The sequence below is a fragment of the Hirundo rustica genome, chromosome 4, assembly GCF_015227805.2.
Source record: "Hirundo rustica isolate bHirRus1 chromosome 4, bHirRus1.pri.v3, whole genome shotgun sequence".
In the NCBI taxonomy this organism is placed as follows: Eukaryota; Metazoa; Chordata; class Aves; order Passeriformes; family Hirundinidae; genus Hirundo; species Hirundo rustica.
In genome coordinates this window covers 39243222-39257565 of record NC_053453.1, presented here as the reverse complement: position 1 = coordinate 39257565, position 14344 = coordinate 39243222, and the positions used below count along the sequence as shown (strand labels likewise).

General features: G+C 39.8%; 1 protein-coding gene across 11 annotated transcripts in view; it reads right to left on the bottom strand.

Annotated features, from left to right (window-relative positions):
* Nucleotides 1–14344, bottom strand: part of NAV3 (neuron navigator 3) — a 546625-nt gene that overhangs the window by 110892 nt on the left and 421389 nt on the right. For all 11 annotated transcript variants that reach the window (XM_040061191.2, XM_040061185.2, XM_040061184.2 and 8 more), the window contains one exon: nt 1701–1809. In XM_040061191.2, coding sequence (XP_039917125.1) covers nt 1701–1809 — 109 coding nt within the window. The remainder of the gene's footprint in view (nt 1–1700; nt 1810–14344) is intronic.

Below are 14344 nucleotides of genomic sequence, written 5' to 3'. Positions count from 1 at the left end.
AGGCTGGAGGAAAGTGTATTTGTTTTTAAAAATTCTCTGTGTGTATGTGCTTGCACCATATGCACACATTGCTTGTATATGCCCTCAGTACTGAGGCCAGTCCTGTTTAATATCTTTATGAATGACCTGGATGAGGGGATTGAGTGCCCCCCCAGCCACTTTGCTGATGACAGAAAGTTGGGCAAGAGTGTTGATCTGCATGAGGGTAGGAAGGCTCTGCAGAGGAATTTGGACAGGCTGGACCAATAGGCCAAGAGCAGTAGTGTGAAGTTCAACAAGGCCAAGTGCCGGGTCCTACACTTGGGTCCCAACAGCCATGCAGTGCTACAGGCTGGGGACAGAGTGGGTGAAAAGCAGCCCAGTGAAAAAGGACCTAGAGATGCTGATGACAGCAGCTGAACATGAGGCAGCGTATGCCCAGGTGGCCAAGAAGGCCAGTGGCATCCTGGACTGGATCAGAAATAGTGTGGTCAGCAGGAGCAGGGAAATTGTTATCCCCCTCTACTCAGCATTGGTGAGGCCACACCTCAAATCTTGTGTCCAGTTCTGGGGTCCTCAGTACAAGAAAGAAATGGAGGGGCTGGAGCATGTCCAGAGAAGGGCGGTGGAGCCTGGTGAAGAGTCTGGAGCACAAGTCTGATGAGGAGTGGCTGAGGGAGTGGCCTGGAGAAAAGGATGCTCAGGGGAAATCTTATCACTCTCTACAACTACCTGAAAGGAGGTTGCAGTCAGATGGGGGTTGGCCTCTTGCCCCAGATAACAAGTGATAGCACAGGAGGAAATGGCCTCAAGTTGTGACAGGGGAGGTTTAGAAGAGATATGAGGAAAAGCTTCTTCATGGATAGGGTCATCAAGCACTGAAACAGGCTGTCCAGGGAAGAGGTAGAGTCACCGTTACAGAAAGTACCTACAAGACTCGTAGATGTGGCACTTTGGGACAGGGCTTATTGGTGGACTTGGCAGTGCTGGGCTAATGGTCAGACTTGGTGGTCTTACAGGTCTTTTCTAACCTAAACAATTTTATGACTCTATAACCTCTACTTGTAGGAATGGTGCCAAACACCTGGTATCTTAACCAAAATTAGAACAAGAGAATATTGACCCTAGAGGCTATGCTAATCTGTGCATGTGATTGAAGGTACTGTGGGAAAACTATTTTGGTGGAAAATTCACCATATGAGTGTGTAACTTAGTGTGATGGAAAATAATCACATGCATGGAATGCTTGACACATGTTTTGTGTGTTACAAAATTTGCAGACACCCTAGGTTCCAATCAGAAGGCAGTAGTTTATCTGTAACAAAATTAAAAGGGAGCTCATGTGGGAAGAAGAGGGAAGAAGAGGAAAAAAACAACACCTGGAGAGCTCAAACTACACCAGTGTGCCTTTCCCCATCACTGACATTTATTTTTAACATTTAGAATTTTCCTTGCATCTGATCTCATCCCCAATATCTACTTATAAAATTACCTAAAATAAATTTTATTGGCTTCTAAGTAAACTTGTATGAAAAAATAACTGTCTTTGTGAATGATTCTATAAGACACTTTGATAGTATAGTATATTAAAGTCTCATGTAAGTTGCTAAGGCAGTTTAGTGTCATAGCTAATTTTTCTTTGCAAGTCTGTCATTCATTCAGCAACTAGTAATAATCTCCCATGGTCCATATTTTTAGTAGTCTACACAAAACCAGTATACCTGTGGCTTATCTGGGTCCCTCTAAGACTGGACATGGTTTCTTCCAAATTCTGTCTCAGGTCTGCAATATTCTTGACGGTTCTCATTCTCCTTGTTTCAGGGTCTTCTCCTGGAAGAAAACAGTAAGACCAGTATATACTTTAGAATGTGAGTTTACAGGGTTGAATAAAGTGCACACATGTATCCACAGCTGAGAACACATACACATGATTGTAAATAGGGCTGTCCCTTTAATCTTTTAAAAAATAAAACTCCATCCTTTCATTAATAAATACATATGCTTATAAATAACATGTATGTAAAAAAACCCACCAAAGTATCCCTGTTAAAGCCCAAATCTATTAACAAAACTGATTTACAGTGTTGGGATTTTTATCTTCTGTAATCAAGGCATGATGCAGCCCAAGACCACTTGATACAATATAATGCCCCTTTGTAGTCCTTGACATTTTACATAATTCACTATGAAAAAAAGCCACAGTAAATCTGTGTCTGGAAAAAAATGGGATGACTCTTAAAACAACTCTTCAATATTCACTTAACATCCAGGCTATTTCAAACAACTTCTTAAGTAAAGCACTTAATAAAGCTGCCTTTCTGGACTGTAATGCTTTCCTGAAGAGGGACATTATTCTTCATATGGGATGAAGATATCCTGGGATACAGGTCTGAACATTCTAAGCACATACATAATTTATACAATTACAGGTTTCAACAGCCTTCAGGTTCCATTGTGAAAAGCTAGTCCTGTATCTCAGATAGTGAACTTTTCAGAACTTCACCTCAAACATCCTGAACAACATTTACTTCATACAGTTAAAAATAAATTTTAAAAAGGAGAGAAGTTATATATGATATGTTAAAAAAGAGAAACATAATGAACCTTGAAGAAGCCTCCAGTGGTCATACACAAAGAAACAGAAATGCAGGTTTTGTAGCAAATTCATAGATCAAGGAAGTTTAATTCATTTTACTTTTGAACCATAAGAGAATTTCAAAAGAAATTCTGTGACAAAAATCTCTGACTGGTTCAAGGCTAGTGTTCTACCACTGTTCATATCCTGTATCTGTTGCATGTAAGAAGGCTGGCAAGAAGCATGGGTATTAGAATTAAATGTAAAACACTGAACTTGAAGTGCAAATAATTCCTTTTTTCACTCTATCAATTACAAATTTCACATAATACCTCACAGACCTTCTTCAGTCAGGTCCTATTGCTGAAACACTCATGGGCTGTTAAGAAAAATCTCAACTCCTGGCATTAAATGGAAATAAATTATTTCATATATATTCCATATAAGCTTTAAATCTTCCTCAGTAGGCAAATGCTGCAGTGAAGTAGCCAACATAACCTGCAGCTGTGGCTTAATGTCAAACAAGCTTTCACAGCAATGCCATTTTGAAGTTTTCCCATCTACTTTGCCCTGGTTGTGTCTTCTGTCCTCTTTACTGCAGCCAAACAGTCCTTTGGGAAATTATGTTTGCCTGTTTTATCACTCACAAAAAAATTCTTCATTGCTTTAATGATGCTAATGTCTATAAATGTCTGGTTTGGCAGTGGGATCAACACCTGGAGAGGATGGAAACAAACAGTGGGGATACAAGCCCTGCACTGCTGCCAAACTCCCTCTCCTCAAGCCACTCCCCAAGTCTGTTCACAATATTTAGTTTCAGAAAATAAACTACCTTTGTACATTTTTACATGTAATGCCTTGCAGGAGTATCTGCAACCACTGAAGTTACAGCTGTTCCTGTGTTTCAAGCTACATGTGCTAGATTAAGCGCTGACAATCAATGGACTCATGGATCCCACCAACTCTTCGCAAGAGGTTTCTGTACCACCCTGGAGATTCCTGTGAGGCAAAAGGGCTCATGGCCAGGCTTAGCTGAAGACATTTACGTCTTGTTAGACTAAGACTGCTTTTTAAAGCCCAGGCAATTTCCAGGCACACTGTCCATGCCTGCCTCCAGCCAGTTGTCTGTGGTGCACTCAGTTCCTCACTGTCAGCGCCCTTTGTGTTCCTTGTTCTGCCAAATGGGTTCAAATTGACTTCCAGGAGCATGTTATATTCCTGCCATAATACCCTATTATAGGGAAGATCCAGGAAATGTTAGCTGCCCTGCCTTGAACCGGAGGTGAAAGAGTAGCTTGTTGGTATAAGAAAATCTTCTATTTGCACAGAAAGACAAATTCAGTGGTCTATGCAGGGAGAATTGAAGGCAAAGCAATACTTTACCTTCATATTTATTTGAGGAACTGAATACTATTCATATTTTACAGTGACCTTGCCCTTTTTCTTCCCTGTTTATCTTTGTCAGTTGCCCTTTGCTGTATGTTAACATTTCAAATTCTTGCAGCAGAAATGACAACAACTGTCTTTTTTAATATGTATTGCACGGTAAATGACATAACAAAGCCTTGAGGTATAATTGCAATACATCAAATAAAAAGGTACCTATATGGCAAGCTGCCAAAATATATTTTTACAGTGCAGAATACTTCACTTTCAGACAAATTATAGCATAAAATTGGTGTTATTCTATCTTGCAGAGGTGAAAAGCTTGAGATCTAATCTCTTTTGATCTCTCATTGACACAGAGGATATTTTCAAAACATTTCCACCAGTTTTAACTAAAAAAAGTTAAAACTGAAGTTTTATTATATTAAAATACTACAAAGAACTATTTCAACAATTCTCACACTAACTTTTAGAGTGGTTTAAAAGGAATTTTCCTTTTCTCTTTTCATCATTCTCTAAAGGCCATATCATTGGAATCTTCCTGTACTGTGGATGAACAAATCAGAAAGTATATATAGTTGAACATGACAGTGAAGAAATTTTCTGTACTGAGTACAAAATCCTACATTTTCATGACAGCACGGACTCCCCATCCACATCAAGCCTCCTTCTGTAAAGAGGACCATAGGGATGATGAGTATGTTTATTTGTCTGAAAACTAGCTATACCATGCCTGCTACTGGAGACATTATGGTGCTTATTGCATCAGGATTGGGTTCAAAGGGATCCCAGATCCCTCTGGGTACTTGTTTCTTATGGCACACTGACAACACAGAGTCCAGCCATATTTGCTGGACCTAACACATCAGAATAGATCCCTGTCTTTTTATCTCAAGTGATTCTGGTTTGTACACTAAGAAAAAAAACATTCTGTTTCACACATGGGGAGACTGGGATAAGACTAAAACCAGGGTAATCCGAAACTTTCTGCCAAAAAAGTTCTGTTCCACTTACAAGAAAGGCCAATTGCTCCAATCATTTGTAGCTTCATCATTTATATTAAACATGATTAATCAAAAATATTTTTCCCCAAATTTTTGCTCATAAACAGTGAATCATTATTCCCTCAGTATATTTCTGGAAAATACATTGATTTCTTTCACTGTTTGAGATACATTCACAAGAAATCAAAATAGACAATTTACAGAAACCACTAGATACCTAGGTCAGACTTTTACATTCGCATTTCTGAAGCTCACCTATCATTTCACATTCAGTAATACTGTTCATAATAATTTCTGTTCTTCTGCGCATGTAATCACATCCCAAAGCAAATGGGAGAGTAATAATTCCATCAACTCTCTGATTTGCATAAAAGGATTTACAAATAATAAACGTTTCCCCAGAGAATTGTCCACTATTAGATATTAACTGAATTCTGAAAGGAAAGTACCAGTTTTACTCTGCAAGCGGGGAAACTGAGGCTTACAAGAGAACAGGGATTTGTCAGTGACAAACAGCTGAAGAGGAGCAGAAGCAGGTTAGAGCTCAGTCTTCTGTGGTAACAAGCTTTTGATCTTTGGCAGAGGCCCTTTTAACCTACTGGTACAGTCTAATAATAAAAGGTATACATACAAAGAGAATTTTTGTTTCTTTCTTGTTTTGAGATGACAGCTTTTTACACTACATAGACAATTTTTTTTTTTTTCTTAATATTTAAACACAATCAGGGCTAACCTACCTACCAGCAAGAAACTCCAGGCTGGACACATGGCATATAACCTTCAAAAAGCAAGCAGCTACTTCAGTCATTTAACTGGCTGAAGAACAAAGCTTTGGAAATGAACACTTTGAGCATTCTTATAAAGGGCTGAGAGATGAAAAGTAAAGCCAGTAACACAGAAGTCTTTGAAGCACCAATGGCTGTGGACTTCAAATACTCACTGGCATGCACAGATATAGCAAAACTGGCTATTTAAGCTAAACTGAGACCCTGGTACTCACAATTCCACATGTAGGGTGCAGTTATCTGCAGGGGTGCAAGTGAAGGGGGAAGGAATACTGGAGGGACACTTTTAGGGAGGCTGAGACGTGTTTTGTCCCACCCAAAACCTGGATTCAAGACACCAATTTCAAATTAATGAGAAAAAATGTCATTTAAATAAAAGTATTTAACAATAAATTAGTAGCACTTAAATATGTCACCTTCTTTTTCAAAAAGCTAAGCAAGTTATGTTCAGTTATTCACAGGCTGTTGCTGCCCTTGCACCCATCAAAAGTAATTTAGACATTTGTCTTCATTTCACACAGTCTTAAGAGGTCATAGTAAGCAAACAAAGAAGAAAGGGCTAGACACTATTTTTGCATACTACTGCAAAAAAACCCAATTCTGTCTTGGGAAATCACTGTCAAGATCAAAAATCTGCTCCGTGCAGATATGTGCTAACACTTCGGTCTTCTCCTGCCCTTCCTGATGTCAAGCCAAAGGTAACTTACCTAAAATATCAGTATAAAGGACCTGTTCTAGGTCACCCAGCATTGTTATTATGACATCTTCGTCCAGATGTGCAGTTCCTTCACGCAAGCACCCTTCCTCCTCCTCCTCCTCTGCCCAGTTCCTGCTGAGGAAATGGGATGTGCACGATGCATTTTCATCATCGGATTTTTTGCTGTCCTCATTGTCAATCTGAAAGCCTTCACCTGTACACCAGTCTCCTGACCTCCTGGATGTCCTGCTTCCAGCAGATGGTGTCCCCTGAAATGCTTGGGGAGTGGTGAGGCTGGAGCGGCAGAGAGTGTGCACTGACTGTGAGAATGCCTTGGACAGGGAGCCTCTACACCCAGATTCTGCATCCTGCTGTTGGTAACTCTGGCTGGACTTGGAGGCGTTTCCAAACCAGTTCTCCCTGTATGAGTATCGCCTCTTTTCCCCTTCACTGATGAGTGTGAGATTGGTTAGAGACTTCTGCTTCTGGAGACGAACACACCCTCTTCTAACCTCCGTGCCTTTAAACACTGACAATTCAGCAGATCGCTGCATCTTTCTGGCTGGGGCTGCAGCTCAGTTAGATTTCATATTTCCAAGGTGGAAAGCAGCTCAATTCCCCTGAAAAGTCCAGGCGGTGCTCCCTGCATTGCCGCACGCTGCACCCCCCAGGTAGCACATACTTGCACTTGCAGTGAAAGCACAGATACATACACTCTACGTGCTGTAAGGGACTAGACAGGCACAGTCATCTTTAAAATTACGCTGCTGTCTCTGCTAAGCCACTTCTCATCCGTCACATTAATCTGCAGTACTTACAGTCATTTTCACTTAGATTTCTCTCAAGCAGAAGAGAGTTGATCAAACACTCTGCTCCAGCACAGAAGTAATCCCAAAAGCCAACTGTGTTTTCCCCTCTCCATCCAATCACCAGTCTCATCGGAGCGGTGGGCCTGCATCTCTTTCTATGGCTGCTGCCTTCTGAAATCTAAAGTAGGCACAAGTACTGTCTCGGGCTTTTCCCTCCCTCTCACCAGCTCATGACTGATCCTAGTGCACAGCTCTACACTTTCGATGGGCTGACACAGAACTGCAAGTAAGCCTCCACGTCAGAGCTCAGTAAAGAGCCAAAATTAACCACTGAAGCACAAGCCTCCTTACATTTTAGTATTCAACCTGCATTCCCAGATATATGGCTCTTCTCTGTTACTGCAGTGAATGCTGCTGGCTGCCATGGCAGCAAACATCCCGGTGAATTAAACCGGAGACACAGAAACCTCTGCCCAGTTTACAGTGCCACAGGTTTCAAGACACATCTTCACCTGAATTGGATGCTACATTATCAGATCTAGCTCATGGTCAAATCCTATTTTTCTCCCTGAAAGGTAAGGATGAAAAATTATTTTTTTCCATATCACTGTTACTCCCTATGCAGGAAGCTAAAAGCAGACTTGCAAAAGGACCTTCAGTCTTGCAATTTCTGCTCTAAATAATAAAAAATATATATATTTTAAGATCATAAGATAAGACATGGAACACAACAGTATTTGTGTGGTAAGATGATTCATAAAAGGAAATATTTAATTTCTTTATCCTTAGAGACCTACCCTGTTTGCACCTCTGTGAGATTCAGAGGCTAGTATAGAATTAAAAAAGCTGTAAAAAATTGTTGTTTCACAATATTCTGAAGAAAACCTATTATGGAGGAGTAATTTTTTTATAAAGCAAATCAGTATTGTGTCTGAACTAAGTTCAGCAATTTTGAATGCCAGTTTTAAATTCATTATCCCGGGATAAAGAAGACATGCTTAAATGTATGCCTTTTCTCACAAAGAAAAGGATATTTGTCACAGAAATAATGGACAGATGAACAGAGAAATAGCTGAATTTAATTATATTTTTTCTAGATACAATTTTTTATCTAGGGGAAATTAATTTCACAAAACATTATGTAGAAATCAAATAATAAAATTGCTGTATAAAATAAACTGCTTTTGTCAGTGTAAAAATATGCTCATCTCAAGTCTCTACCTGAGAAACCGTGACAGAAAAAGAACCTTTAAAAATTCTACCCAGGAATTACAAGCTGTTCACAGATTTCCTGTATGAATAAACAGATGTTAACAGAAGCCTCAGTGTGTATTTCTTGCCTTTCATTTGTTCAGTTTACAGTTTTTTAAGATACACAGGGGGAAATTGTTGGAAATTTCAAAGGAAAGGTACATTTCTTCCTAGATAACTCTCAGAATCACAGAATAACTCAGAAAAAAATCAGTAGCCTAAAGTAACGGTGGTTTTCCATATTAAAGCACTGACAAATTCCTAGAAAGACATGTTCCACATCAAGAGGAGGTACCACTCCCATCCCCACCTAGAAAACACAGTCAAAGAGGAGACAAGAGGTATGGTCTGTCTGCATGAGCACAAAACTGTCCCAAATATTAAACACCTATCACTTTTTCAGCATGGAAACAAAAGATAAGACTACTGTGTTTACTCCCAGGGTCTGCCAGCAGCAGTGATATATAGGTGCTTGGAAGGGTTTTATGAATGTACTGGTGCCTGCGTGCAGCAGAGCCCGGTGTGGTGTGGTTGCTGATGTCCAGAGCTGGTGTGGTGCTGGTGCTGTCCCAGAGTTCCAGCACTGCCTGCACACTCCTGTGTTGGTGTGCACTGATATTGCCATGTGCTGTCCCAGACTGTCCAACATGCCTGATCAAGCTGTGGTTGTTAGAAAGTCCACAAAAGGAGGTATTGACAATAGAAAATTTCAAAAAAGAAGGGAAATCTCACTCTTTTCACATTAATTGGTTTTATATCCTAAATTTATACTCAAATTGGTACAGTATTCTCCATTGCTACATTTTGAATTAACAGGAAGGAAAATGGTTTTCTAATATTGCCGAGGTTGTGGATCCAATCCCTGTATGGGCCATTCACTTAAGGGCTGGACTTGATGGTCCTTCTGGGTCCCTTCCAACTCAAACTACTCTGTGATTATGTGATTTGGCCCTTTGATGCCAAAGTTCTCTTGGTGATTATCTTGGAATCAAGAGAACAGGCTCTTTTCCTACCATAAAGAGCAAGTCTGAATCTCTCCCTGATATTTCAAATCCATGAGTAACCTCCCCACCTGCCCTTTCATGTCCCAGCACCTGCAGATGGTGACTAGTCTCCACAGTAAGCTGTAGGCAGATGTGGACCCACTGTGCCTCCATCCAGCTCCCAGTGTGCATGGTCACATGCAGCAGCCAGCAAGGCAGAGCTGCAGCTGGCCTCAAGAACCCTCATGGGCAGGGCATACCCCTCGTGCTCAGCACTGCTCTGCTAGGGAAGCAGCGTGTGGCGCGGCTGCTCAGCTCCAGCACGAGACCAGACACAAGACTGCCAGAACTGGACAGGTATAGTCAGTCCTCTTTCTAGCTGGGAGCAGAAAAAGTTACAGCAGGGGCTGAAAAATGTTGACACAATGAGCCACACCAAACTTCACATATGGTGCTGGCAATAGGTGCCACACCCCTCCAGGCTGGATGGGTCTCTGGTAGTGGCACAGCTGCATCATGGGCAACCCAGTGAGCCTCAGTGCCTCTGCTGGCCTGTTACTTCTCCCAGCTGGGCTGCAGCCCAGCTTCAGCAGCACACAGGTCACAGACCATCATACTGAAAAGGGAGTGACACCTGGACGGTGTAGGAGCCATGTGAGGGTAGCTGGTAGCTACAACATTCATCTGCCTCCTTCTGAAATACATTGAAAACACAATGAGTCAAATGCTTTTACAGAGAGCATCACACAACCATCATTCAGCCCTCCTGTCTACAAACATTTTACTACATCTCAATTATAAAGTTACACAAACTTTTCTCCCATTAATCCCTTTGCCCCACTTGGTAGACTGGCCATTGTAATCATCCCCAGATACAGTGGATACTTATTCATCTTAGACCAAGTGCTCAGTAGAAAAAACACTGAATTTATCCTTGTACTTCAACACATCTCTCTGCAGGGTGTCATTTACCAAAACATAAAATTGCACCATGGAAAATTCTCAGGTTTATTTATTGAAAAGTAACTTTCTAAAGCTTAGCTCTCCATTTAAAAATGTTTAGATTTAGCAACCAAAACCCACATCTTTCTAAGCTAAGAAGAAAGTATAGGACACTAGAGGAGAGCAAATGTCATGACAGTATTATTCCCCAACTACCTTGGAACTTGGTGTGTTCTCTACCCAAGCGGTAGGAATATGTTTACATCCAGAACAACTTAGGGAACTTCCTCAATTCATCACATTCAGTGTAACATACTACTTTATTTTTACTCTCTCTTTCATAAAAGGAATTATTAAAATTATTTTAAGAACTAATAATCTTTGGGCAAATTTTGCTGTCAGATAAGATCTTCTTTGAAGTCTCAGTGGATGGTATAGAACCCTACAAATGAATTATGTAACAGATCTGGAAATGCATAAGATTATGAATCTCTTCAGCTAAGCTTACTTGAAAGAAAATGCAAACTATGCTTGCATATATTAATTAACTATTTCTTTCAGAGAGCAAAAAATTAAGCAAATAAACATATAAAATATTAAATTTTGAATGTTTTTATCCTAATCCTGCAATTGAGATAGACCTATAACTTTTAAAAGTACTGTTTCATTTCTGGTTCATCCCTCAGATTTTTAAAAATTAGTCAATATTTATAAATTCATTAATAATTACTTAATCAAACACTTCGCATTAAGCTCTTAGAACATGCCAGCACTTGTGAAAGCCAAATGTTATCACTGATTTCATAAAATAATACTTTGTAGTTTACTGACATGTACAGTTTACAATGGATTATTAACTAATTAACTTACTGATATCCTTCTCCAATAAACTTGCTGCAGAAGGTGATAAATATCACAGCTACTTTAAGAAGAAATAGTTGGTAAGAAAGTCTGAACAACTTATTCCCAACCATACCATGAATGCCAACAACCAAACTGGATTACTTTATTAGCCTTTCTTTTCATTATCATTTTGTAATCCTGTTTATAAAGGTATATTCCAGTTTTGTAGAAATTTGAGTGCATAGATACTGAGTAGTCTTGTTGAGAGAAATGGTACATAAAGTACATGCAAGGAATGGTGTTCATAATTGAATGCAGAATTATTCCTTATTTAGGTGTCTCAGACTTCTGTCTGGGATTTCCTAGACAGAGGTCCGCACACCTTTGTGCCACATGATCAACAAGCCTGCCATACATAGTACACACCAGAACTGCTCTTCAGGTGCCTCATGCCTACAAACAGGGTCCATTCAGTGGGAGTACAAGTATCACTGGAGCTGTGCACACAGAGGGGATTCAAGGTGTGCAGGAAGACTAAATACCCCACCAGGTGTGCTCTAGTGCTGATCTGCATGTGCACTGTGGAATCACTTGGGACTGCTCTGGCTGAGCTGTGGAATATTCAAAGGGGGAAAAAAAAAGTAGGAAAAAAGTCTGAAGCACTTCAGATCACATCTAGAACAAGTTCCCACCAGAGACATAGAACAGATTTTACAGTAGCTCTACCAAGATGCAGAACTGGCTTTAAGCATAAGCCATGTACATATTCACCAAGAGCAGCAGATTACTGGTGACAAGGCAAAAATAAAGAGTTTGTCTGGTTTATCAGGACAACCATAAGCCACACTTCTGAGTCCATGCCTACACCAGCCTCCCCACCTCCCTTGCCTCCCAGCACTATTCTCTTCTCATGATTGTGCAGGTAAAACCAAGAAATCACTTGCAAAGCAGTGGGCAGGAAACAAGCATTTTGAGCTCTAACTTTACCTTTCACCAGCTCTGAGCTGGAAGACAGGAAAGACTATAAAGGTAATTAGCTCCCTTGGAGGAGGAAGACAGAGCAGCAGAGAGATGAAAACTCCCTCTACAGATTCTTGTTTTACTTTCTACTTTGTCATTACTATTGTTTAAACAGTAGCAAAGGGATGTGAACTGCTTTGCTGGACACAGAAAGCAGAGCCGTGACTAGTCACCATTACAGCAAGGAAATTAACTTGCGTTTGGTTCCTGAATTACACCAGGAGAATGGGATCTGGCCAACCACTCCTAAATAACTTTAAGATTATTTTTTCTGCATCCAGCTTTTGTCTTTATTGTGGAGAAGTCTTGAGCCAGACATTAAAGCATTAGTTTATGTTCAATTGGCTGATATTGCTCCAAACTGGATTAGGAGTTCTGATATGAACAGCTTGGCTGGTTATGGGAGCAGTGATCTTCAGCCAAGAAGCAATAAAAAAAGAATGAGTAAATATTCAGAAAGCAGAGAAACAGTTTATACAACAATATTGGCCAAAATATTCTAGTCCTGAGGATGTCAGCCTTAGTTCTAAATATTTGGCACTTTAAAAATAACAATGATTAATGAAGTAGAAACACAATACAGGTGGGATAGGACTTTATGATAGCACACTCCTCCAAGCTGTTTAGTGATTTCCACAGATGTTCACTCTTTTGCATTATCCTTACTGATCCTTACTGTTTACAAACATTGTGCTAGGGTGGAGGCTACCAAGTTTCAAAAGAAGATCAAGATAACAGAAACATTATGCCCAACCATAGCAACAGTTGACAATTTCAGGAAAAATGTAATATCAAAATGAAAGAAACTGTATTAATTGCCTAATACCCTGAAAATAAGTGACCCGACCATGGAAATTAACGTTGCCTATCTCTTTGCTACTAGTGTAATTCCTTGATCATACCAGAATCAAGATGCTCTTAAGTAAAAGAAATTAACTGTTCTTTCTCATAGCTAATCCATCATGGAATGCTCCTCTGAGCAACTATCACATGAGCTTTTATTCATGCAGGTCTAATAACAGAATCACCAATAACTTGGTGATAGTTCATCCACACAGACAATTAATTATTCAGCAAATACAGTACTCGATCCACTCCTTTTGCTGCTAACAGTTAAATATGAGTGACATACTTCTGTTTCCCTATGCACACAGGAAATCACTGACCACATTTTCCCAGTGGTTCTACTTTACAGCCTGTCATGCCAATCGACAGCTAATGCCAGAGTCTAAATAATCAGATTAGGAACATCTCTGGTGTCTATTTTTCTTTCTGTCGTTTTCTTATTTTTGATACTGTTTCATTTCTGTTCAGAATGGTAAAAGGTCATCAGACATGGTATTCTGCTTGATCATTTCAGCAGGTATTATTTGCTGTTTTTCTAGAATCTCTCTGGATGATTCCTCGAAGTGTCTCTTGATTTGTCGTGTTTCAGTTAAACTCTTTATATATATTAGACCAAGAAGTCCAATTTCTGGAATAACTAAAAGAGTGACATATCACAGAAGCTGGCTGTACAAATAAAGGATGTTAGAAAACTTCCAAAGGGACTGAGACAGGACAAAACTTTTTTCAGTATGAGTCAGCTAAATGTCAAGACAGTCCCCATAAATTTTGGGCATCTGATTTCCCTTCTGGTGCAGAGATAATTTTAGACTGATGTGTCAAATTAGTGTTTTAAGTGAGTTATATCCTGTGTGAGTAGAACCATATGTCTCATTACAAATCCATTTAAATGTTAAAAAATTGTGGTAAAAGGGCAAAACTATAGGTAAAACCAGTGAGATAGGATATCACCTTTTATTTTTGTAAAATTTTGTAAAATTATAAGAAGATGCTAATGAAAAAAAAAAAACCAAAGCAACAACAAAAATAAACCCTGAAACTCCCAAGTAACAGCTCTTGCAAAAAGTCCCTTTGGAACAACTTGTACACAACCCTGCAGTGCAATTCAGTCCTGATGAGAAATTGAGCTGTGGAACACTTTGCTTTTTGCATCCATAGGGAGAGTCATGGCCAGATCCAGTGCTGATGTAACTCAGCATGGTTCTGTTGACTTCAAAGGAATTA